The 24062-nt window shown below is 38.3% G+C and overlaps 1 protein-coding gene across 2 annotated transcripts in view; it reads right to left on the bottom strand.

Moving 5' to 3' along the window:
- Positions 1–2067: 2067 nt before the first annotated feature.
- fam163ba (family with sequence similarity 163 member B, genome duplicate a) overlaps positions 2068–24062 on the bottom strand; it is a 43664-nt gene continuing 21669 nt past the window's right edge. For both annotated transcript variants that reach the window (XM_073829880.1, XM_073829879.1), the window contains exons 2-3: positions 9013–9128; positions 2068–4004 (exon numbers count right to left, since the gene is read on the bottom strand). In XM_073829880.1, coding sequence (XP_073685981.1) covers positions 3540–4004; positions 9013–9105 — 558 coding nt within the window. In that variant the 5' untranslated portion in view covers positions 9106–9128 and the 3' untranslated portion in view covers positions 2068–3539. The remainder of the gene's footprint in view (positions 4005–9012; positions 9129–24062) is intronic.

Raw genomic sequence — 24062 nt, 5'->3', positions numbered from 1 at the left:
TGGCCGATGTGGAGGTAGCTGGGAAGCTCTCTTGGGGCAGAAGACGTCTTGAAACGACGAGTAAATGGCAGGAATCTGGACTGACTGCTTCTCAACAGGACTTTCGACGGAGGTGACGTTGACAGGTAGTATCTTGTGTCTAGGACGTGGAAGATCTGGAAAACATTGGTTGGTACATTCTTTTCCCCATTTTATCACCTCTCCTGTGCCCCAAGAGAGGATGGGATCATGCTTCACCAGCCACGGGCGCCCCAAGATGATGTCCATAGTAGCTCCCTCCAGAACCAGAAACTGAATCTCCTCACGGTGCAAAACTCCAATCTGTAGGATGATGGGTTCACTTTTCCGGTGAATACGGGTCCGTGAGTTTATCCGGTTAGTTATCGGTTGAATCTGGTAGATGGTGGTTGATGCTTGGGTGCGTAGCTGGAGCTGGCGACAGAGGGTGTTGGAGATGAAGTTTCCCGCTGACCCGGAGTCGATGAGGGCTGCGACTGTAACACAGGAAGTGTGGGTGGTTAACTGAACATTGGTAGTCAGAGGATGCATGTTATCCAATTCAGAACGTATTACACTCACCAAAGATCGTATAGGACGCATAGGACAGTTGAGTCGTACGTGTCCCGCAGCCCCACAGTACATGCAAAGACCCCGGGTCAGTCTTCTCTGTCGCTCAGCTGCAGAGATTTTCCCTGATTCCAGGATCATTGGTTCTGGTTCTGGAGGGCTGGCGGATGTAACTGGTCGGAGGAGTGCAGTAGTGACGGACTGGTCTTGGTAGGATCTTAGACGATCTGAACAACGAAGTGACTGCTGAATGAACTTCTCCAATCCCATGGAGTCGTCCAAAGCAGCTAACTGCATCCGGAGATTGGGTTCTAGGCCGAGCCGGTACGTGGTCAGTAACGATCGTTCATTCCATCCGCTGGCAGCGGCCAAAGTTCGGAAACGCAGGGAGTAATCTTGTGTCGTCATACTTCCCTGCTTAAGATGATACAATTGCTCTCCTGCGGATACTTCTGCATCAGAACGTCCGAAAACCTCTTTAAAATGAGCGACGAAAGCCTGGATCGAATGGGTTGCCGGCCCGGCCTGCTGATAAAACGTGTCCGCCCATTTGAGAGCTGGTCCGGTAAGCAGAGACGTGATGAAGGCTATTTTCGAAGAATCTGTGGGATAGAGAGCAGGTTGCATTGTGAATATCAATGAACATTGTAACAGGAATCCGCTGCACTCCTCCGCCCCGCCAGAGTAGGGCGCTGGTCGGGCCATGGGACTGGAAGGGACGTTTACGGGAGCCGAAGAAGTGCTGGGTGCCGGTGGTGCGGTGGGATGAGCTGAAGTTGGTGTGGTGGCATGACTAGCCAACAAAACCTTCCTGAGCGAGTCCACCAGCTCTTGAAACGGGTCCCGATTGCTCATGCTGATACTGTGTTGGTCCGGGCTAACTGTTACGGAAGCAGACCAAACAAGAGAGGTAAGTGATCAATATAACAATGTTTATTATCAGCAGAGCGTTGTGGATAAGATGACGTGCAGAACCGGGTAAGTATAACAGTCCAAGTATGATATTCGTTGACTAGAGATGAATACTGAATACAGATCCTTTTCCTTTCCAGGAACGACGGGAGGAGGACTCCGACCCACACACACTCACACACACCGTTGGTGATCGACGAACAGGCTTATGGCTGACCACAGCTGACTGGAACAGAGAACAGACTTCGTACTGGAATAGACGAGACAAGAGGTAAGTTTCAACAGGTAAATAGCGAGGTAAGTATGTCTTTGAGGTTTGTGAACTCGACAGAGAAACACAATGAGTCCGCTTCGTGCAAACGAGCCCGGACACTGAGTGAGGTGTGTGGTGTGCTTATATGTGGTGCTGGTGATTGGATTCAGGTGCGTATGATTAGTAATCAGGTGACTGTGATCGTTGAGTGAGTGAGGGAGTAGAACCTGGCCAATCCGTGACACAACTTACCCCATTCTCCCCTTATGTAGGTTATATGAATGTCAATTTGTATTCAGCTTCAACACATGCCAAAAAGTTTTCAACCAATTTATTATCCACACTGTATTCTTAATTGTATTATCAATTACAGGACCATTTCGGCATCACTTTAGAACATGAAACAATATTATTTATCTATGGCTGAAACAAAAATACTGTGATAAAGCAGTGATGCAAAAACAATTCAGAAATAATTAATAATAATTAATAATAATAATAATAATACAGTTGGTATTAACAGGCACTGAAACGTGTATGTGCGTACATGACAGCGTGAAATTTAAACAGGCCCTGATGAGTGAAAAGAAGAGCTAGGAGAGAAATCTGAAATTACAACACAACCACATGGTGATCACAGAAAAGTCAAAGTCACCTGCAGGACTGTAGTGTGTGGCTACACACCCAGCGAGAGAAGAATATCACTGTCAAACAGGCTAGAAACAGAACAAATATTCTTGATAATCACTGTCATTAATAAAAAAGAATAAAGTTGGTGCAATGCCCCACTTGTTTTCACATCAACAACGCAGGAAGTAGGCTAACTGACGCCTCTGTAAGCATGAACAGCAAAGAGAGAGAGAGAGAGAGAGAGAGCAAGATAAAAAAACCTTCTGGCAGAAGATGTTCTGTTCATAGTCCAACAAGCAGCGTTTAGAAAGAGCAAATGTAGCCCTTGAAATCAAGAATTCACGGCCTTCGTATTCATCTCACATCCAGGTAAAATATAATCAATGGAAATCTTTGACGTTAATGCCGGAGAAACAAAAAACTGTACCCTTTTAGATAGGAGAAATGTGAATAAAGAAGAACAAATTATTTAAACATCCAAAACAGAACAAATAGTTCGCAAATTGTGAAAACATCTATTAATATTTAGAATTGCACATAGTAACTCAATACCTTTTTTAGTAAAAAATAATGCCTCTCATCCCATATGTTACCTCATATTCAAACGCTTACATCATGTTGTTGTCACATTTTGACCCAACAGCTTTATTGCAGCCCACTAGGGCTTTTCATAAGTTGTACTATATATGTTAGTTTGCTAAAACAAAGTCGGTGGCTATATCAGCTAAAATGTCTCGAGCTACATGAACAATAGAAAAGATTCCATTCAGACCGTATATTGAAAATTTCAAGAAGTCAGCATTTTCATGTATTGGTGTGTCTTTTGAGAAAAATGTTAGGAAAGCATAAAAATGCCAGCTTTATTTGCTGAATCCTCTTTCCAATTACTGAAAACACAAAACAAGGGATTCAGGAGTGAAGCAGATGCGCTGAGGAAAGGAGAGGATCTCCGAAAGTTTGCTCTCACCCCATTTTTGCCTTTATAGTTCCCAGTTACGAACAAACACACTGGGCTGTCTTCCTCAAAGCTCGGCACTCTGTGAGTTTCCAGAGGACATTGTTGATATTGTTTTCACGCAGGCAAGCGCTAAAGCTTGATAACCATGAAATGCTGACTTATGTCTTTCAATGAGTACTAAGTCTGTTGCCTGTGCTGACGCAGTATAAATCTGGGTGGCTACACGTCAGTGCTAATGCTGCAGCTTCGTGTGAACATCTCCCTCATGGTGACCGAGCGGCTGAGGTTTAGTTTGTGGTAGTTGGGTAACGGCGTCGGCAGCTGGGAGGGCAGCGGAGTGGGCAGTGGGGTGGGCAGCGGGGCAGGCAGTGCAGTGGGCAGCCCCAAATCCTGCTGATGCACACTGCGGTAGCTGATGCGCTCGCCACCATTTCGCAGGCCGTCTGGCTGCTGCAGGTAAAATGGTAGGTCGTAATGCGTACAGGATGGACAGTATGTCTGTGAGCGCGTCAGTTTTCGTGTCGGCGGGGGCGTGAAGAGAGCAGGCCCATTGGGGGTGGTTGCCGTTGGGACGGTGGCCGCCAGGATGTTGTGGTTTAAATGCACCGGCGGCATACGAGACGTGACTGCGAAGTCAGGCTCCTCCTCCTCTGACTCCGACTCCTCCTTCTTACAGCAATAGTACTAGAGGGGTGTAAAGAGAGAGTGTGTCAGCTTAGAATTTTAAACATACATAGTAACTGGTCACGCTTTAGTTTGAGAAGCAGTTCTAACTATTAACTATGAATTTTCTCTCAACAAACTCTAATTTTCTGCTTTTTAATAGCTGGTAAGGTACTTGTAAGACGTTTGTTCATTTTCGGAACACAAATTAAGATTAATTATTTCTTGTAGCTTCATAACATTACAGTTAAACTACGGATGTCACATAGACTATTTTAACGATGTTACTACCTTTCTGGGACTTGAATGTTTCCTTTGTTTTGCTGTCTATGGAGGATCAGAAAGCTCTCGGATTTAATGACAAAAATATCTTAATTTGTGTTCCGAAGATGAACAAATATCTTAGGGGTTTGGAATGACATGAGAGTGACTAATTAATGACAAAATTTTGGGGTTAACTATCTCAAAAAATTATCCCAATAAATATTAATATTTGCTATATACAGTGAGGGAAAAAAGTTATTTGATCCCCTGCTGATTTTGTACGTTTGCCCACTGACAAAGAAATGATCAGTCTATAATTTTAATGGTAGGTTTATTTGAACGGTGAGAGACAGAATAACAACAACAACAACAACAACAAAAAATGCATTTAAAAAATGTTATAAATTGGTTTGCATTTTCATGAGTGAAATAAGTATTTGACAAAACATGACTTAGTACTTGGTGGCATTCACAGAGGTCAGACGGTTTTTGTAGTTGGCCACCAGGTTTGCACACATCTTAGGAAAGATTTTGTCCCACCGCTCTCTGCAGATCCTCTCCAAGTCATTAAGTTTTCAAGGCTGACATTTGGCAACTCAAACCTTCAGCTCCCTCCACAGATTTTCTATTTTCTACGGATTAAGGTCTGGAGACTGGCTAGGACACTCCAGGACCTTAATGTGCTTCTTCTTGAGCCACTCCTTTGTTGCCTTGGCCATGTGTTTTGATTCATTGTCATGTTGGAATACCCATCTACGACCCATTTTCAATGCCCTGGCTGAGGAAAGGTGGTTCTTAACCAAGGTTCTCACCCCGTCCATCGTCCCTTAGATGCGGTGCAGTTGTCCTGTCCCTTTAGCAGAACAACACCTTCAAAGCATAATGTTTCCACCTCCATGTTTGACGGTGGGGATGGTGTTCTTGGGGTCATAGGCAGCATTCCTCCTCTTCCAAACACAGCGAGTTAAGTTAATGCCAAAGAGCTCGATTTTTGTTTCATCTGACCACAACACTTTCAACCAGTTGTCCTCTGAATCATTCAGATGTTCATTGTCAAACTTCAGACGGGGCTGTACATGTGCTTTCTTGAGCAGGGGAACCTTGCAGGCGCTGCAGGATTTCAGTCCTTCACGACGTAGTGTGTTACCAATTGTTTTCTTGGTGACTTTATTGACAAGATCCTCCCGCGTAGTTCTGGGCTGATTCCTCACCCATCTCATGATCATTGCGAGCTTGGAGCCCCAGGCTAGGGGAGATTAGCAGTTATTTTGTGTTTCTTCCATTTGCAAATAATCGCACCAACTGTTGTCACCTTCTCACCAAGCTGCTTGGCAATGGTCTTGTAGCCCATTCCAGCTTTGTGTAGGTCTACAATCCTCTCCCTTTATTTAATACTTATTTCACTCATTAAAATGCAAATCAATTTATAACTTTTTAGAAATGGGGTTTACTGGATTTTTTGTTATTGTTTTTCAATCTTTCACTGTTCAAATAAACCTACCATTAAAATTATAGACTGATAATTTCTTTCTCAATGGGCAAACGCACAAGATCAGGAGGGGATTAAAACATTTTCCCCCTCACTGTAAATACAAATAAACAGCCAATATGCTACAAGTATACATGCTAATAAGCACAGGGCTTGACAATAAGGACTGCCCGATGGCCTGGGGCCAGCGTGCAAGACGCTCGGGACAGTAGACAGGATCGTCACTGGCCCGATCGGGCCAGTGCTGCCTTGTCACTAAAGTTTAATTTGCCTGCGACTGTTTGTCAAATTTGTGCAAATACAGTCTTAGAATCGAGAAACAGCTTGTGTTTTTAAGCCTTTAAATGCTAAGTTCTCTGTGATGTCGTGAACACCATATTGCTTTTCGGTTCCTCTTATCTGATTGGATGTTGTAAGCACTGTTTTTTTTCCGTAACCTGGTAACAACCAGTACAGCGAAGAGACAGCAACATGGCGGCAACATCAAATTAAAAAGAAAACGTCTGTTTCTAACTCGCATTTGCGACTAAAAATTACTACGTGCGACTGTGAAAAAAAATATTTAGGAGCACCATGTGCGACTGACCCCATCAGCATATTTGTGTTTGCACTCAGGGGAGCTTCAAAGGTTTCTACACGTTTTTGCAACGTTGAGTAATGTATCACAGACATTTCTCACGAATCTATTCATAAACAAAGTGTAGAGAGAGTGTAAATAAGAGACTGATTGTGCAGTAAGTTATAGAGAGCGCCGTTGATTATAATAGGCTTTGTAATATCGCAAACTAAGATGAGTGACAACTTTTAATAAATGTTGTGGGAGTTTGTAAATGAGGTATTGATTTAATACAACAGTTAAACAAACAAGAAGTTATTATTAAGTTACTTACATTGTCTGACTATAACACTATGCCTGATTTTGCTCTGTTTCGTCAAAAGTAGTCTGAAACAAGGCACACCTGAGCCGCTGCGCATCTCCACTCAAACACAGCGGTGTTTCATTTATGAATGAACGTGCGTTTTTAAACGAATCTAGTGAAATGATTCAATTTCCCATTCATTAAGAGTCACTTGCTTTATTCCCGAATGAACCATCCGTTCAAACGAATCAAATGAATATGATTCAGTAATTAAATCAGTCTCTTGCCGCCACCTGCTGGCAGATCTCTGTATTCAAAATTTTACAACATGAATTTATGAATTTGATTGCACTCATGGCACCTCTGAGCCTAATTAAACATATGAAAAGGTAAAAACAAAGGTAAAAAAAAAATCATGGACAACCACCGTAAAAACAAAACTTTTAACATAAATTCTGCTTAATAACACTCTGTTTACTAATATTGTTTAATTTTCTTCTTTGCAACAGCATTCCTTTAATAAGAGTCCTCCATTTATGTATAGTTAACTGGTGATCTGGGACCATCAACCTGGACATACTGTTGTGCATAAATTTAGTTACATCACATTTATAATTTTTTAAAATTGTCAATTGTATTTAAGGAAATATACAGTTATATTTGGCTTTTGACACATTATTTAAAATGTGGCAAAGAAATAACTATTAACTTTTTATTTTTTTGGTTGGGCCAGTGAAAAGTTTGGCAGGGCAAGCAAAAATCTGAACCACTGGCCCAATTGGGCCAGTAGAAAAAATCCTTAGCGTTGAACCCTGAAGCAACTTGTTAATATTGTAAATTTGGTCACAATAAAGTGTTACCAAATAACTTAGTATATTTGTAAAACTAAAAAGGCATTATAGGGACAAAAATCTATTCCATCAAAGCTGTTTTAGACGCCATTGACTTCCATTTTATGGCCAAAATCAGTTTCTTCAAATTTCATATCTTCTTTTATGTTTGAGTAAATGATATACAAAATACATTTTCATATAATTGTAAACTCCTTTTCTTGATATCACTTCATTACTTTTCATGTTTTTTCTCTATTTCTCATGTTTGGACAGCCCATAGAATCACTTGCGGGAAAGTTATGAAATTCGGCACACAGATAGAGGAAGTCTCTAACTCAAACTCTCTAGCACCACCAAGAGGCCATATTTGTACTCGTTTCTGATAGTAACATTTTTCTGCTAGTAACTAAAACCAAAATTCTTGAGTCTCATTCAGACTCAAATTCATACCAAAATGTACATTTCTATGGTGAATATATATATATGTATTACAATTCTGAATTTTGCGGGGGAAAAAAAACTCATCCTAGAAGGTTTGTCCAATTTTCACCAAAACTGGCTCAGATCATCTTTAGAGCATTCTGGCAAAAAGTTATCAAAATATTCTTTTTTGATGAAATTCTTGCAAAAATGGACATGAGGCAATATCTTCGCTACACTTTAGCGGATTCAGACCAAACTTGGTATGTGTTATAACAAGCATGACCTGAGGGCACATGAGTAGTTTCTGCACAGTGCCACATACTGGTCAAAAGATATAAAACAATTACATTTTTGCTTATAATTTCTGACCAGTTTGGCTAAAAATCATAAGATTGTTCTCGTTAGATTTGTAACGGCAACAAACGATACCTAATGTTCCTATGTCGGCCTTTTTGGGCATTGGCCATTTTGAGTTTTCTAGTAAAATTCTGTATCAATAAATGTCATTAACAGGGGTCTCCAACCCTGCCCCTGAAGAGCTATTCAATGTTTAATGTCATCACATTTACTCACTTTATTTGATCAAAGATACAGTATAAACAGTAACCTGTGTTGCTAAGCTGAATTTTCAGCATCATTACTCCAGTCTTCAGTCTCAAATGACCCTTCAGAAATCATTCTAATATGCTGATTTGCTCCTCAAGAAACATTTCTTAATATTTCTTATCAATGCTGAAAACAGTTGAGTATTTGAATGAGTAGAATAGAAAGTTCAAAGGAACTGGATTTATTTGAAACCAAATACCATTCTTTCACTTTTGATCAGTTTAATATGTCCTTGCTGAATAAAACTACTATAAGATTATGTCTGAATATGCAACTTGGTCATCCGCCATAACTGTCAATTTTAGTGTCCACCAGTTGTTTCAGTATTAGATCAAACGTGCAAAATCTGACAAACCATCTGAAAAACATGATACACCCTGACTTTTCAATTCTGATGTGAGCTGTGTTTGTGACAAGCAGTCACTTCCTTTACAGAAAACATGAGATCTAACAGCAACTACAGAAAAAGAAGAGCATGTCACTACTTCCTAAGGGAAAAGGTACCAAAACACAGCAAGAGAGAAAAAACACAAACACACAAAAAAAGAGCTCACCTGCAGCCTACAGTAACACAGTACAGCGATAATGCACAGTAAGATTACTGTAGCTAGAATTCCACCTGTGATTACCACTGTCCCGGCTGTCATTCGAAAGGCTCTCCATCAACACCCTACGAAACAGAAACAAAGGCAGAAAGGCATTAGGTTAACAAGAAACGTCTATATTAAATTGTTTATGATCAAAGGTAACCCTCTATATGACCGCTGTGTGTGCGACTGAACTCCATTAGCTTCAATCAAATGTGCCGGAGGAATTTTATAGACATTTCAGCATGATAAATGTTTCCCTGCACCTACGATTTGAATGCCAAAATCATCACCGCACAGGGATGAATGCGAATAGGCAGAACAAATGCGAGGTAAAGAGAGACAAAACACACCCTAGGAGGAATAATGAAGGTCAGAAGAAGACAAAATGATGGAGAGATAACCTTGGACCAAGGTGACTGATAAAAAACGACAACAGTCAATATGGAAGGTCAATAAACAAAGATGTGGATGATAAAGAAGAACACTGGTCTTGACTTAATGCCATCACATTTACTTAATCTGACATTACGTTTTCGTTCTATTCAGTGTGATTTCTACAGAAAAATCAGGCTAACAGCAAATACACAAATCAGTTTGCACATTCTACTGTAGGGTGGAAAAATCCTTCAGGAGAAACTCTCGTTTAACATCTTGTTCAAAGAAGTAGTGATGCAAGAGCAGGATTGTGATCGCAATGGCACTCCTGCTACTTCAGATTCAATCTGTAACATCTGTTTTAGCAGCCTAGATCCCTAAATATTACTCTACCACCAACCAGGAGAGACAGATCTGAGCACAAAGACGCTGACATCCTCACTCAGAGCCAGCATGAGCACCATTCAGGATGAAAATGACAATTTCTTTTAAAACACCCACCAGGATCCACATGAGCCGTACTCCAGCAGGCATTTGCCTATAAAGCCTCAGACCAGCAGGGGGCTCTGAACACTTTACAAAAGGTTCCATTAGTTAATATTAAACTGGCTTTACATTTATATTTGGAGCTCCTTGGGATCATAAAGATGACCCCATGACTTGTCATTTTGGAGATGCTCTGACCCATCACTCTCGCCAAAGTTTCTCAGAGCCACTTTTTCTACTTCCAACACATGAAATTCAAGAACTGACTGTTGACTTGCTGCATAATATATCCAATCCCTTGAAAGCTGCCATTGTCACAATACAATCAATGCTATTCACTTCACCTGTTTGTGGTTCTAATGTTGTGGCTAATCAGTGTATGGGAAACTAGCTCTGTTTGACCTCAGGTCAACTGCCTAGTTTGTAAGACATGAAAGAGAATGAAAGGAAACCTTTAGGAGAGATTGCTCAATGAATGGCTGGAAACCGGTGAGGTTAGATGAGTATTAATAGGTGATGCCCTTTCTGTGGTGCTGGGCAAGGTCAATTGACCCAAAGGCCTTAGTCAAATGTCACTGTGCATTGAGAAATGAACATTTAGCCTTACTGAAGCGTGCAAAACAACACGTATGAATTCACATTTTAAGAGAGCAGTGGAAATGGCTTACTGCCTATAACGAAGTGCAGTTGTAATTGTTGCATTAACTGAAACTGCATGGGTTGTTTTTTAAGCTGTAGGAATGTATTGTAAGGGTTTATTTATTATTTTTGAGTTAAGCCAAAGTAGAAAGTATTTTCACTCAAAAATTGTAAATAAATTTCACAAGCAATTACAAATGGCACATGTAACACATTGAGTTAAACACAAAATAATATTTTAAAAAGGTATCAACACTATTACAATACTATAATTAAATACTAAAATAACATTTCTACACTCAAAAAAATGATTTGTTGGATTTACTCAAAAAAGGACTGTCAAGTAGTTCCACACAACTATATTGAGTAATCAGTACAAGTAACAATTAAGTTGTATGAACAAAAGAATTCAAATAAAGCTAACAATGTTATTTTTTTGTAGAAACCACTCAGTAATATTAAGTCCATGACGTTACATACGTTTTTTTAAGTAATGTGAACAAGGGTGTATAGAGTGAAACTAACAAATGTGAAAGTTCATTTTTTGGAGTATATATGAGTAAAATCAAAAGTATATAAGTGATTTTACTTAAAGGGATAGTTCACCCAAAAATGAAAATTACCCCATGATTTATTAATGCTCAAGCCATCCTAGGTGTATATGACTTTCTTCTTTCAGACAAATGCAGTCAGAGTTATATTAAAAATGCCCTGGGTCTTCCCAGGTTTATAATAGCAGTGAATGACTTTTGAGATTTTGAAGCCCAAAAAAGTGAAATCATCCATTATATAAAGTGCTCCACATGGCTACGGGGGGATAATAAAGGCCTTCTGAAGTGAATCGATGCATTTGTGTGAAATACTATCCGTATTTATAACTTTATAATACATAATCTCTAGCTTCCGTCGTTCCATCTTCTGTCATATGTTGGAAGTAGGCATAATGTAATCTCCGGTGAAAATATGCTAGTCTTGCAAGAACCAAGTTTTGTTTAGAGCAAATGAAAACCAGTCTCCTTTTGGATTATATCGAAATCCTACAACATTTATCTTTACAAAACCTTCTTTATGTACTTCTAATTCGTGACCGGCTTTTTTGGTTTGCTCTTTCCGCTGCGCTTCTGGAGTACTTTTTATGATGGATGGACACACTTTATTGGACTTCAAAATCTCAACACCCATTCACTGCCATTATAAAGCTTGGAAGAGCCAGTACATTTTTAAATATAACTCTGATTGTATTCGTCAGTTGGGTGAACTATCCCTTTAATTCTATGTGTGAATTTCACTTGAATAATTTGAGTGTAAATAACGGCAAAAGCAAAAAAAATTTTCTATGCATTGATTCAAACTGAAGGTTTGAAAAATGATGCCTAAGAAAACTCCTCTAACATTTGTAAAGTGTAACAGTTAAATAAGACTAGCTGTAATGGCGTGTAATTCAGGTGTGAAGCGACAAAAGCAAAGTAATCTTGTGTAATGGCAATAAACTGTAATGAGCTTCATCTATCTTCTTTCCTCCACTGGGTGCTCGTTAGACATGGACCTCCATCAAGCTCCTAGTTTAATTTAGCTCCAAGACTATTAAGAAAAGAACAGAACGGAAACATTACGTCCTGAATAATACTGAGGGGAGGAAACAAAATGTTAGTTCCTGTACTCTTCTCTAATAATAGGGTCCTGTCGGGATGAGAAAACACGCACTCACACACATCGTCTCATTTCCTCTTCAACTACCTTGATTTAAAGAATATGTGACTGATTCTAGTCGTTTTGTGTTTTATTTTGACAGGCATCTGTCTCAGCCAATCAGCTGAGCTGTCCTCGAGTAGTTCGTACCTGCTCTCAAAAATCAAATTAGGCCTTTGTAATCTGATTCGTCTAGCGGCCGAATGCAATCAATCGATCTGGGTTGGAAATGAAACAGGGCTGTTGGTTTTCATTTGATTGCGAAAAAGGCAGCTAGAAGAGAACATCAATAATGCGTCAGAGCTCATTGTTGATATTAGGCTGAGGAGAAGCTAGAAATCAGTCGGCTAACCCCTGGGTCAATGACATGATGCTTGTTTATTCTTTTTTTTTTTGGCCTGTATACAGACTCAGTACAATAAAATTGGAGTTTTTACATTGAATGACTGGAATTTACCTTAATATGATTAAAATGTTCCTCATTTTTTTATTAAAATTCATTTTGATATTTTTTGGGGCATAAAGTAAACATTTCAGAGTATGTGCAACTGTCAAGATATCATAATAAACAAAGCACACATTATCTCACAAAAGTGAGTACACCCCTCACATTTTAGCAACAATTTTAGTATATCTTCTCAAGGGACAATACTATAGAAATTAAACTTGGACACATTTTAGAGTAGTCAATGTGCAGTTTGTACTGTATAGCAGTATAGATTTACTGTCCTCTGAAAATAACTCAACATACAGCCATTATTGTCAAAATAGCTGGCAACAAAAGTGAGTACACCCTAAGTGATAACAGCAGTATGTTGTTTATACTTTATGTTGTATGTCCTTTTCATCATGTTCATGGTTTTATCTGCTTGACAGGACCATACAAAGTTGTGTATCTTGTTTTAGAGCAGTTCAAATTAGGTGCTTTAAGTACAATTCTCTCATACTGGCCACTGGATGTTCAACATGGCATCTCATGGCAAAGAACTCTCTGAGGATTTGAGAATTAGAATTGTTGCTCTCCACAAAGATGGCCAAGGCTGTTAGAGGTTCAGTAACACCCTGAAACCAAGTTACACTACAGTGGTCAGAGTCATACAGAGGTTTTCCAAGATGGGTTCCATTCGGAACAGGCCTTGCAAGGGTCGATCAACGAAGTTGAGCACTCGTTCTGTGCATCAGGTGCAGAACCTGGCTTCAAAAAACAGATGCATTAGTGCTGCCAGCATTGCTTTAAAGGTTGCAGAAGTAGAAGGTCAGCTTGTCAGTGCTTAGACCATATGCCGCACACTGCAACAAGTCAGTTTGCATAGGCGCCGTCCCAGAAGGAAGCCTCATCTGAAGCTGGCTCACAAGAAAGCCCACAAACAGTTTGCTGAAGACAACCTGTCCAAGAGCATGAATTACTGGAACCATGTCCTGTGGTCTGATGAGACTAAGATAAACTTGTTTGGCTCAGATGGTGTCCAGCATGTGTGGTGATGCCCTGGTGAGGAGTACCAAGAAAATTGTGTCTTGCCTACAGTCAAGCATGGTGGTGGTAGCATCATGGTCTGGGTCTGCATGAGTGCTGCTGGTACTGGGGAGCTGTAGTTCATTGAGGGAAACATGGATTACATTATGTACTGTACATTCTGAAGCAGAACATGATGCCTTCCCTCCAGAAACTAGGCCGAACAGCAGTTTTCCAACATGATAACAATCTTAAACACACCACCAAGATGACAACTGCCTGGCTAAGGAAGCTGAAGGTGATGGGGAGGCCAAGTATGTCTTCAGACCTGAACCCTATTAAGCACCTGTGGGGCATCCTCAAGCATAAGGTGGAGAAGCACCATGTGTCTAACGACCAGCAGCTCCGTTATACTAGTATACAAGCTGCACATTGACTACTCTAAAACATATCCAAGTTTCATTTCTATAGTATTGTTCCTTGAGATATACTTTTCTTGGTACTCCTCACCAGGGCATCGCTACACATGCTGGACACCATCTGAGCCAAACAAGTTAATCTTATAGTCTCATCAGACCACAGGACATGCTTCCAGTAATTCATGCTCTTGGACAGGTTGTCTTCAGCAAACTGTTTGCAGGCTTTCTTGTGAGCCAGCTTCAGATGAGGCTTCCTTCTGGGACGACGCTTATGCAAACTGACATGTTGCAGTGCGCGGCGTATGGTCTGAGCACTGACAAGCTGACCTTCTACTTCTGCAACCTTTAAAGCAATGCTGGCAGCATTCATGCGTCTGTTTTTTGAAGCCAGTTTCTGCACCTGACGCACAGAACAAGTGCTCAACTTTGTTGATCAACCCTTGCAAGGCCTGTTCCGAATGGAACCCATCTTGGAATACCTTGGAATACAAAAAAATGAACATGAGGACATGTGGCTTTGATGGTTAAACAACATACAGCTGTTATCTCTTAAGGCCTGTGCACACTGGGACGAATATCACGCACGGTTATCACCGACATTTAACGCCTCGTGACTAAACAAAGGGCGCCAATGTGAGTGTACACACCGACCCACAAAAATGGCAGGCGTAAAAGCGCAATTTTTTTAAGAACGCCTCGGGCTCGTTTTTTTGGTTTGACACGCCGCGTTAAAAACTGGTCGACCAACGAGATTGGTGCTTTTGTTCATGTGCCCGGAGCTGCTGAAGTTACAGTAAAACACGACTTGGTGGCGCTCAAGCACAAAACTGTGTTGCAGAGGAAGAGGAAAGTAGACGAATGTAGAGTTGCTGGTGTCATTGGTGTCTGAACACAAAGCTTTTTGACAAACGCGACAGAACAATAATTTCTTCATCGCTGGAGGAGGAAAATCCATGTTCTGTTTACCAGTTAACAAAAACATGTAAATGGTTTTGATAAGCGCGTAAATACTGGCTCTCTTCTTCTTCTGTGTGACAAGCAAGTGTCAGAAGCGTAAAGTTGCGCAGCGCCACCTTATGTACTGAGGTATTTCTGTTTTTCATTAAGCGGCATGCGAGTGAATTTGCCAGTGAAAATCGTTTGGGTATCCTGGCGAAAAACGTCTTGAAAAATGCTGGCAATAAGCATGCACGATATTCATCCCGGTGTGCACAGGCCTTTAGGGTGTACTCACTTTTGTTGCCAGCTATTTTGACAATAATAGCTGTATGTTGAGTAATTTTCAGAGGACAGTAAATCTATACTGCTATACAAGCTGCACATTGACTACTCTAAAATATATCCAAGTTTCATTTCTATAGTATTGTCCCTTGAGAAGATATACTAAAATGGTTGCTGAAATGTGAGGGGTGTACTCACTTTTGTGACTAGGGCTGGGCGATTCTTTCGATTTTTTCAATTAATTCGAATTTACATTTTAAGACAATTTAATTTTTTATTAAATCGAGGTATCGTGATTTTTTAATAAAAATATTAGATACATTGTAATTGCACCAATGGCAGAATAATTAAGAGGCAATATTGTCCGACCACATGATGGCGCGCCTAATTAACCACTGCATTCAGAACGGAAAACAAATAACGGGTTCTGGTAAAATAACGCGAGTCACTAAGGGGACATGATTAGCTGCTTGTTAGCAAGTTAGCCTGTTACATTACAGTACATACAATTTCACTTACCACATAAACAGAGTAGAGAGATGATTGAAGACAATGGCAAATTATTTGCATATCAGGGCTCTAGAGTGCGACCTAATTTCTCAATGGTGCGACTGGTGCGACCAGCCGTTCAAGGGCAAAAAGAAACTACTACGTGCGACTATGAAAAAATATTTAGGAGCACCATGTGTGACTGACCCGACCAGCATATGTATTTGCGCTGAGTGGAGTTTCAAAGGTTTCTGTGTGTTTTGCACGTTGACTAATGTATCTCAAGTGTAGAGAGAGTGTAAATAAGGGACTGAATGGGCAGTAGCTTCGTTTATTATAATAGAGCTTTGTGAGATTGCGAACTAAGATGAGTGACAGCTTTTAATCATTTTTAAGGGAGTTTGTAAACGAGATATTGATTTATTACAACAGTTAATTAAACAAGAAGTTATTATTAAGTGACTTACATTGTCTGACTATAACACTATTGCCTTATTTTGCTCTATTTCGTCGTCAAAAATAGTCTGAAACAAGTCACAGCTGAGCCGCTGCGCATCTCCATTCAAACACAGCGGTGTTTCGTTTATGAATGAACGTGTGTTTTTAAACGAATCTAGTGAAATGATTCAGTTTCCAATTCATAAAGAGTCACTTGCTTTATTCCTGAATGAACCATCCGTTCGAACGAATCAAATGGATGAAATGATTCAGTAATTAAATCAGTCTCTTACCACCACCTGCTGGCAGATCGTTGCAGTTTTTTAAATCATGTAATATTTCTGTGATCAAAATTGTATATTTTTGTATATGATGTAAGTGCAAGAGAAAAGCATGGAAATATATATTTTCCTCCCATCTCATATTTATTTGTCTTACAAACATTTACTGTGTCTGGTATGGTAAGAATGGGGCCTGGTGGAAAGCGATCACTGATGCAGTTGCAATGTATATTGCAAAATATATGGTGCCCATATACATTGTGGAAAAGCTGGGGTTTCTTTACATGCTAAAAGTAGTAGGGGGGAAAAAAACGATTTAAATCGTAAATCGGATTTTTGTGAAAAAATCAGGGATTTTATTTTTAGGCCATATCGCCCAGCCCTATTTGTGATATACAAAAAAAACAAAAATAAAAACACAGTATTTGATTATTTTCAACAAAAAAAAAAGTGTATCCTGCTATTGACTGCCATGTTTATGACCTTTGACCTATAAATATCAGTAATACTTGGTCCCAGTGATTAAAAAGACCAAGTAAACGGTTAATTTTTTACATGCACAAAGACTGAAGCGTGTAACCTATGCAAAACCCTGCATTTACGCACCACGCTCATGTGCACACGTAGCTGTAATTCAATGAAGTCAAACATCCATTAGTGTGCTGCAGTCTACCTCACAAACCTCCCATGGGGATCGCTAAATTAGATCACGGTATGAAGAATATGTTGCCATATCACAACATATTCATCACGTGTGGCTTTAATTACAGGATGTGTGCAAACACACACTCAGAACACAGATACACACAGCCCACCACAGACAAATCACTTTTCCGATCCTCGTAACGAAACAGGCAAAGTTCAAGCAATTTGAACTCAAAATGCAATTTTGAGATTTTAACGTATTAGAATCCCATGCATCAGAATCACACAGGTTTAATCTTATTTAATGTTCTGTAAACACATCCGCTCTGATATAATGAGATGAGATGCATCAATCTTGTTAAAGAAAAAAATTAAATGTCATTGCAAAATCAATGACACCAGTCAGTGGGTGACAAATCATATGCCTAAAAATATACTGCACATTTGTGAGTGGTACAAATATGTTTTTGGCTGATAATTACAGAACTTTCCTTGGGACACCTTACACCTGTATGTTATAATATTTTGTAACATTTTCACATTACCTTTTTAATTTATATTATTTGGAGGCAGAAGCAGGCCTCCATGATATTCTAAAGAAGTGTAAATTATTTTGGGGGGTTTGGCTCATTGGATGTAAAACATTCAGTTTCTGCCAATAATTTTCACTTTAATGCATTATTTACTAGTTTTGGCACCACGCCACGAGTGCCTGGTTTAAGCATGCTGTATCTGCAGGTTTTTATTATTGAATTCAATTATGTGCATATTGTCACAGGTGTGCACATGTGAATATATCTGCATTTTAACAACGCCTTCAATCATGTCCAGTCGTCGTTATAATGTATCACTCTTTTATGTATTACAGAATCCTTCATTTTAACTCTAGTGTTACATAACATGAAGATGGTTTTGTACAGATGCCAGACTAATCATTCCCTTGTTATGAATAATCATATCTCTTGGTTCTCATCCAAAGCATTAAGTTCCCTCCAAAAAATCTGAGGAAATGAATTCTCCTTTTTGAATCAATAGATTATGAAAAATAGACATTTTTACAGGATTATGTTGTATATAAAATGTTTGGAGGTAGATTTAGGTAACAAAAATAGCTATATCATCATGTATATCAGCATATTATGACATTCAATAATCTTTTATTTTGTCATCTTGATGAATAATAGCCGTCACAAAGGTTTTTTTTTTGTTTGTTTTAAAGGTCATTTTACTATGGAAGCCTGTTTCGACCACTGAATAAAAAATAAAAAAGGTTATTGCGACTTATTATCTTACAATTCTGACTCTTTTTCTTAAAACTGTGAGTTATAAACTCACTTGTGAGTTATAAAATCAGAATTGTGAGATATAAACTCGCAATTGCGCGTTATAAAGTCAGAATTGCAAGTTTATATCTTACAATTTCCGGTTTCTGACTTTATTTCTCGCAATTGTGAGGTTATATCCCGCAATTCCGACTTTATAACTCACAAGTGAGTTTATATCTCACAGTTTTAAGAAAAAAAGTCAGAATTGCAAGATATAAACCCACAATTGCAATAAATAGTCAGAAACTCACAATTCTGACTTTTTTTCTAAGAATTTTGAGATATAAACTTATTAAAAGCAAATTAAGAGTTATAAAGTTTGAATTGCACGATATAAACTGTCAATTCTGAGAAATAAAGTCAGAAATGGATGATATAAACTTGCAATTGCGAGAAAAAAGAATAGTGAAATAAAGATTCCCAACTGCAAGTTATAAAGTCAGAATTCTGAGATATAAACTCGCTATTGTGAGTTAAGTCAGAATTGTGAAATATTGTGAGATATAAACAAGTAAGTCTTTTTTGCTCCTCAGAAATGGACTTTATATCTCTTAATTGTGAGTTTATATCTAAATTCTGAGAAAAAAAATAGAATTGCGAGAAAAAAGTCTAAATTGTGAGTTTTTGACTTCATTTCTTGCAATTGTGAGTTTTAGCCCGCAATTTTTACTTTATATCTAGCAATTCTGACTTTATAACTAGAAAAATAAGAAAAAAAGTCAGAATTGAGATGTAAACTCGCAATTCTGTTGCAAGTTTACAGAATTGCGAGTTTCTGACTTTATTTCCAGCAATTGTGAGTTTTATCCCATAATTTTTACTTTATATCCCGCAATTTTTACTTTATATCTAGCAATTCTGACTCTATAACTCACAACTGTGATTTATATCTTACAGTTGTAAGAAAAAAAAGTCAGAATTGCGAGATGTAAACTCGCAATTGCGAGAAAAAAAGTCTGAATTGCAAGTTTCTGACTTTATTTCTCACAATTGTGAGTTTATATCCTGCAATTTTTACTTTATATCTAGCAATTCAATTTTATATCTCACAGTTCTAAGAAAAAAGTCCCAACTGCGAGTTATAAAGTTAGAATTGTATGATATATACTCGCAACTGCAAGTTATAAAGTCAGAATTGTGAGACATAAACTCGCAATTCTGTGACCATAATCTTTTTTTCTCCTCAGAAATGGACCTTATAACTCTTAATTGTGAGTTTATATCTCACAATTCTAAGAAAAAAAGTCAGAATTGCGAGAAAAAAAGTCCAAATGATGAGTTTCTGACTTTATTTCTTGCAATTGTGAGTTTATATCCAGCAATTTTTACTTTATATCTAGCAATTCTGACGTTATAACTCACAACTGTGAGTTTATATCTCACAGTTCTAAGAAAAAAGTCATAATTGCAAGTTTCTGACTTTATTTCTCGCAATTGTGAGTTTATATCCAGCAATTTTTACTTTATATCTACCAATTCTGACTTTATAACTCACAATTGTGAGTTTATATCTCACAGTTATAAGAAAAAAGTCAGAATTGCGAGATGTAAACTTGCAATTGCAAAGAAAAAAAGTAAAAATTGTGAGTTTCTGAGTTTATTTCTTACGATTGTGATTTTATATCCCACAATTTTTACTTTATATCTACCAATTCTGACTTTATAACTCACAATTGTGAGTTTATATCTCACAGTTATAAGAAAAAAGTCAGAACTGCGAGATGTAAACTTGCAGTTGCCAGAAAAAAAGTCAGAATTGCAAGTTTCTGACTTTATTTCTCACAATTGTGAGTTTATATCCAGCAATTTTTACTTTATATCTACCAATTCTGACTTTATAACTCACAATTGTGAGTTTATATCTCACAGTTATAAGAAAAAAGTCAGAATTGCGAGATGTAAACTTGCAATTGCAAAGAAAAAAAGTAAAAATTGTGAGTTTCTGAGTTTATTTCTTACGATTGTGATTTTATATCCCACAATTTTTACTTTATATCTACCAATTCTGACTTTATAACTCACAATTGTGAGTTTATATCTCACAGTTATAAGAAAAAAGTCAGAATTGCGAGATGTAAACTTGCAATTGCAAAGAAAAAAAGTAAAAATTGTGAGTTTCTGACTTTATTTCTCACAATTGTGAGTTTATATCTTGCAATTTTTACTTTATATCTAGCAATTCTGACTCTATAACTCACAACTGTGATTTATATCTTACAGTTGTAAGAAAAAAAAGTCCGAATTGCGAGATGTAAACTCGCAATTGCGAGAAAAAAAGTCCGAATTGCAAGTTTCTGACTTTATTTCTCGCAATTGTGAGTTTATATCCAGCAATTTTTACTTTATATCTAGCCATTCTGACTCTATAACTCACAACTGTGATTTATATCTCACAGTTCTAAGAAAAAAAGTCAGAATTGCGAAATGTAAACTTGCAATTGCAAAGAAAAAAAGTAAAAATTGTGAGTTTCTGAGTTTATTTCTTACAATTGTGATTTTATATCCCACAATTTTTACTTTATATCTACCAATTCTGACTTTATAACTCACAATTATGAGTTTATATCTCACAGTTATAAGAAAAAAGTCAGAACTGCAAGATGTAAACTTGCAGTTGCGAGAAAAAAAGTCAGAATTGCAAGTTTCTGACTTTATTTTTCGCAATTGTGAGTTTATATCTTGCAATTTTTACTTCATATCTAGCAATTCTGACTTTATAACTCACAATTGTGAGTTTATATCTCACAGGTGTAAGAAAAAAAGTCAGACTTGCAAGTTTCTGACTTTATTTCTCACAATTGACAGTTTATATTCCGCAATCTGGTTTTAGAGGGGTTTTGGCCACTTTTAGCTGGTCAGGCTAGGAAACCACCAGCTAAAACCAGCTACTTCCAGCTTAAACCAGCTAAGACTGGCCAACCAGCCTAGGCTGGTTTTCAGCAGGGATATATCCCATCCCACAATTTTTACTCTATATCTAGAAAATCTGACTTTATAACTCACAACTGTTAGTTTCTGTCTCACAGTTCTAAGAAAATTTTGAAACAGGCTTTCATATTTTACCTCTTTCATTCTCTTCTAAAAACTAAGTACTCATCAGTATACTTTTAAAAAGAGCACTTTGTGCTTTGAACATGTTTAACCCCTTAGTGTTCCAACGTTCCACCGGCGGAACGTTTTGCATTGAGTTAAGTTTGACAGGAACACTAAGGGGTTAAGTCACTTAACTGCATGTTAATTACAATTATTAATTATAACAATAATTTACTTATTGTAAAGTATTACAGATTTTTTTTAAAATATACAAGATTTAAAGTTCACATTCAATCAACTAAACAATTAACGAATTAACTTCAATTAAGTTTTTCACAAGGGTGTGCTTTTACTATTTTCCTTGTTTGCAACTTTATGAAATCACTTTCCTGTAACACTGTCTGCAGTATTTTAATGCAGAGTTCAAAGGTGCACTGAAGCCTTGCTGTGAATCATTTGAAAGGGACTTAACAACTCCTGACACAGAAGTTTGCATATTTCTCTGGTGTGCCATAGGAAGTAATGAGAAAGCATTTTCCTCTGAAGCATGGCAGGGCGCACAGGCGAGTCTATTCATGTGACAGCATAATAATACAACCTGACAGGGGACATGAATGTGGAAACATAAACCTGCAACAAAAGTTGTTCATTTCTGCACACGCAATAAGATTGTGACTCCATCCATTGTGACTCGATGCTGCATCAAGAACACTTCCAGGTGAATACATCTGGACTGCATGCACAAAGAGCTTTGAATATGGATGTGCCACCCTGCTGACAAGACCACCTTAGACCTGCATACATTTTCATGCTGGCTCAGGCTGGTTTATGCTAGTTAGTGCCTGTCTGGTGCTGAAACTTCTCATGCTGTGAAACAGTGAAAGCGTAGCTGGTGAAGCTAGTCAAGCAGAATGGTCGGTCTGGTGAAGCTGGGCATCCAAAATAAAAAATAAAAAGTCATGTAGGCCACATTATACTGTATAATACAACTACAAAACAATAAGGCAGATGATCACATAATTCTACTTCAGATGTGCATATTGTTCAAATGAGAAATTGCTGCTTATCAGTGAACCACCATAACTTTGAAATGGCTTTGATATGACCTTGTTTCAGAGGTTTTCTAAAAACCTTATTGTTGTATGTGACCTACATCTACATTATGGCCTCGTTTACACTGCAGGTCTTGATACCCAATTCTGATTTGTTGCCTGTATCCAATTTTTTTGGCTGTTTCACAGCTGTAATCACAGTAAACGGCACCATGAAAAAGAATCAATACATCAAAATTCTCAGCAACAACATCAGGCAGTCTGCAGAGAAACTTGGCCTTGGGCACCAGTGGACATTTCAGCACGACAACGACCCAAAACACACAGCAAAAGTGGTGAAGAAATGGTTAGCTGACAAAAACATTAACATTTTGCAGTGGCCCAGCCAGAGTCCTGACTTAAATCCAATTGAGAATCTGTGGAGGGAGCTAAAGATCAGGGTGATGGTAAGGAGACCCTCCAACCTGAAAGAGTTGAAGCTCATCACTAAAGATGAATGGGCAAAAATACCAGCGGAGACATGCAAAAAGCTGGTCAGCAATTACATGAAGCGTTTGATTGCTGTAATAGCCAATAAAGGCTTTTGTATTGATTATTGAGAAGGGTATGAATAATTTTAGACATGCCACTTTTTGTACAAATGGAAATAAAAGATGAGTAATATTTTTTTTTTTTTCACAATGATGCCTCTTGTACATCCTCTTATTATCTTCTGGGAGACGTCTGTGTCATTTCTAATAAAAAAAATTGCTGGTTGAATAAAAGTAATTTTAAGTCAGAATTTGCCAGGGGTATGAATAATTTCAGACTTGACTGTATGTGTATTTTTTGGGTTTGCGCGCCATCGGAAGCACGTTATGCGCACACTTTGGATGACAGTCAGCGCGAGAAGCGGGCAGAGAAAAGATAATCCTAAAGGTAAAACTACAAATGTTACTCTGTGATAGAACAGTTTCGATCTGTGTCACATATGAGGAAAAAATCGGAATTGGGACGCATTTAACTGACAGTGTAAACGGGGCCTATGTGGCTGTATGTTATTAGAAATGAATTTGTCTGTTGCTTTTTTCGCTATGTCTGTACTATACCTGTATATTGCATTATGTACTATGTTAACATATATTTTTGTATGTTATTATTGAAAGCATGTTGTTAGCATTATGTTAGCATGTTATGTTATGACAGTATGTGTATGTTAGAATCATACAGTCAAGCCCAATATTATTCATACCCCTGGCAAATTCTGGTCCTCAGTGAGCTCCTTTGTCTTATGGTGCGTTCACACCGCCCCAAACGTCAGCGTCAGTTGCGGCAAGATTACATGTAAAGTCTATGGTTGAGTCCGTCAGAGGTCCGTCAGAGGCTCTGCGGTGCGTTGTGTGCGTTGGATCCGTCAACTTTTCAAGCATTACCTGCGTTTCAAGCGTCAACGCAGCAAACGCAAGCAACGCAGAAGTTCAGCTAGCTGA

This window comes from Garra rufa, chromosome 23 (assembly GCF_049309525.1).
Source record: "Garra rufa chromosome 23, GarRuf1.0, whole genome shotgun sequence".
Classification (NCBI taxonomy): Eukaryota; Metazoa; Chordata; class Actinopteri; order Cypriniformes; family Cyprinidae; genus Garra; species Garra rufa.
The sequence above is the reverse complement of the archived record's forward strand: the minus strand, read 5'-3'. Positions and strand labels throughout refer to the sequence as shown.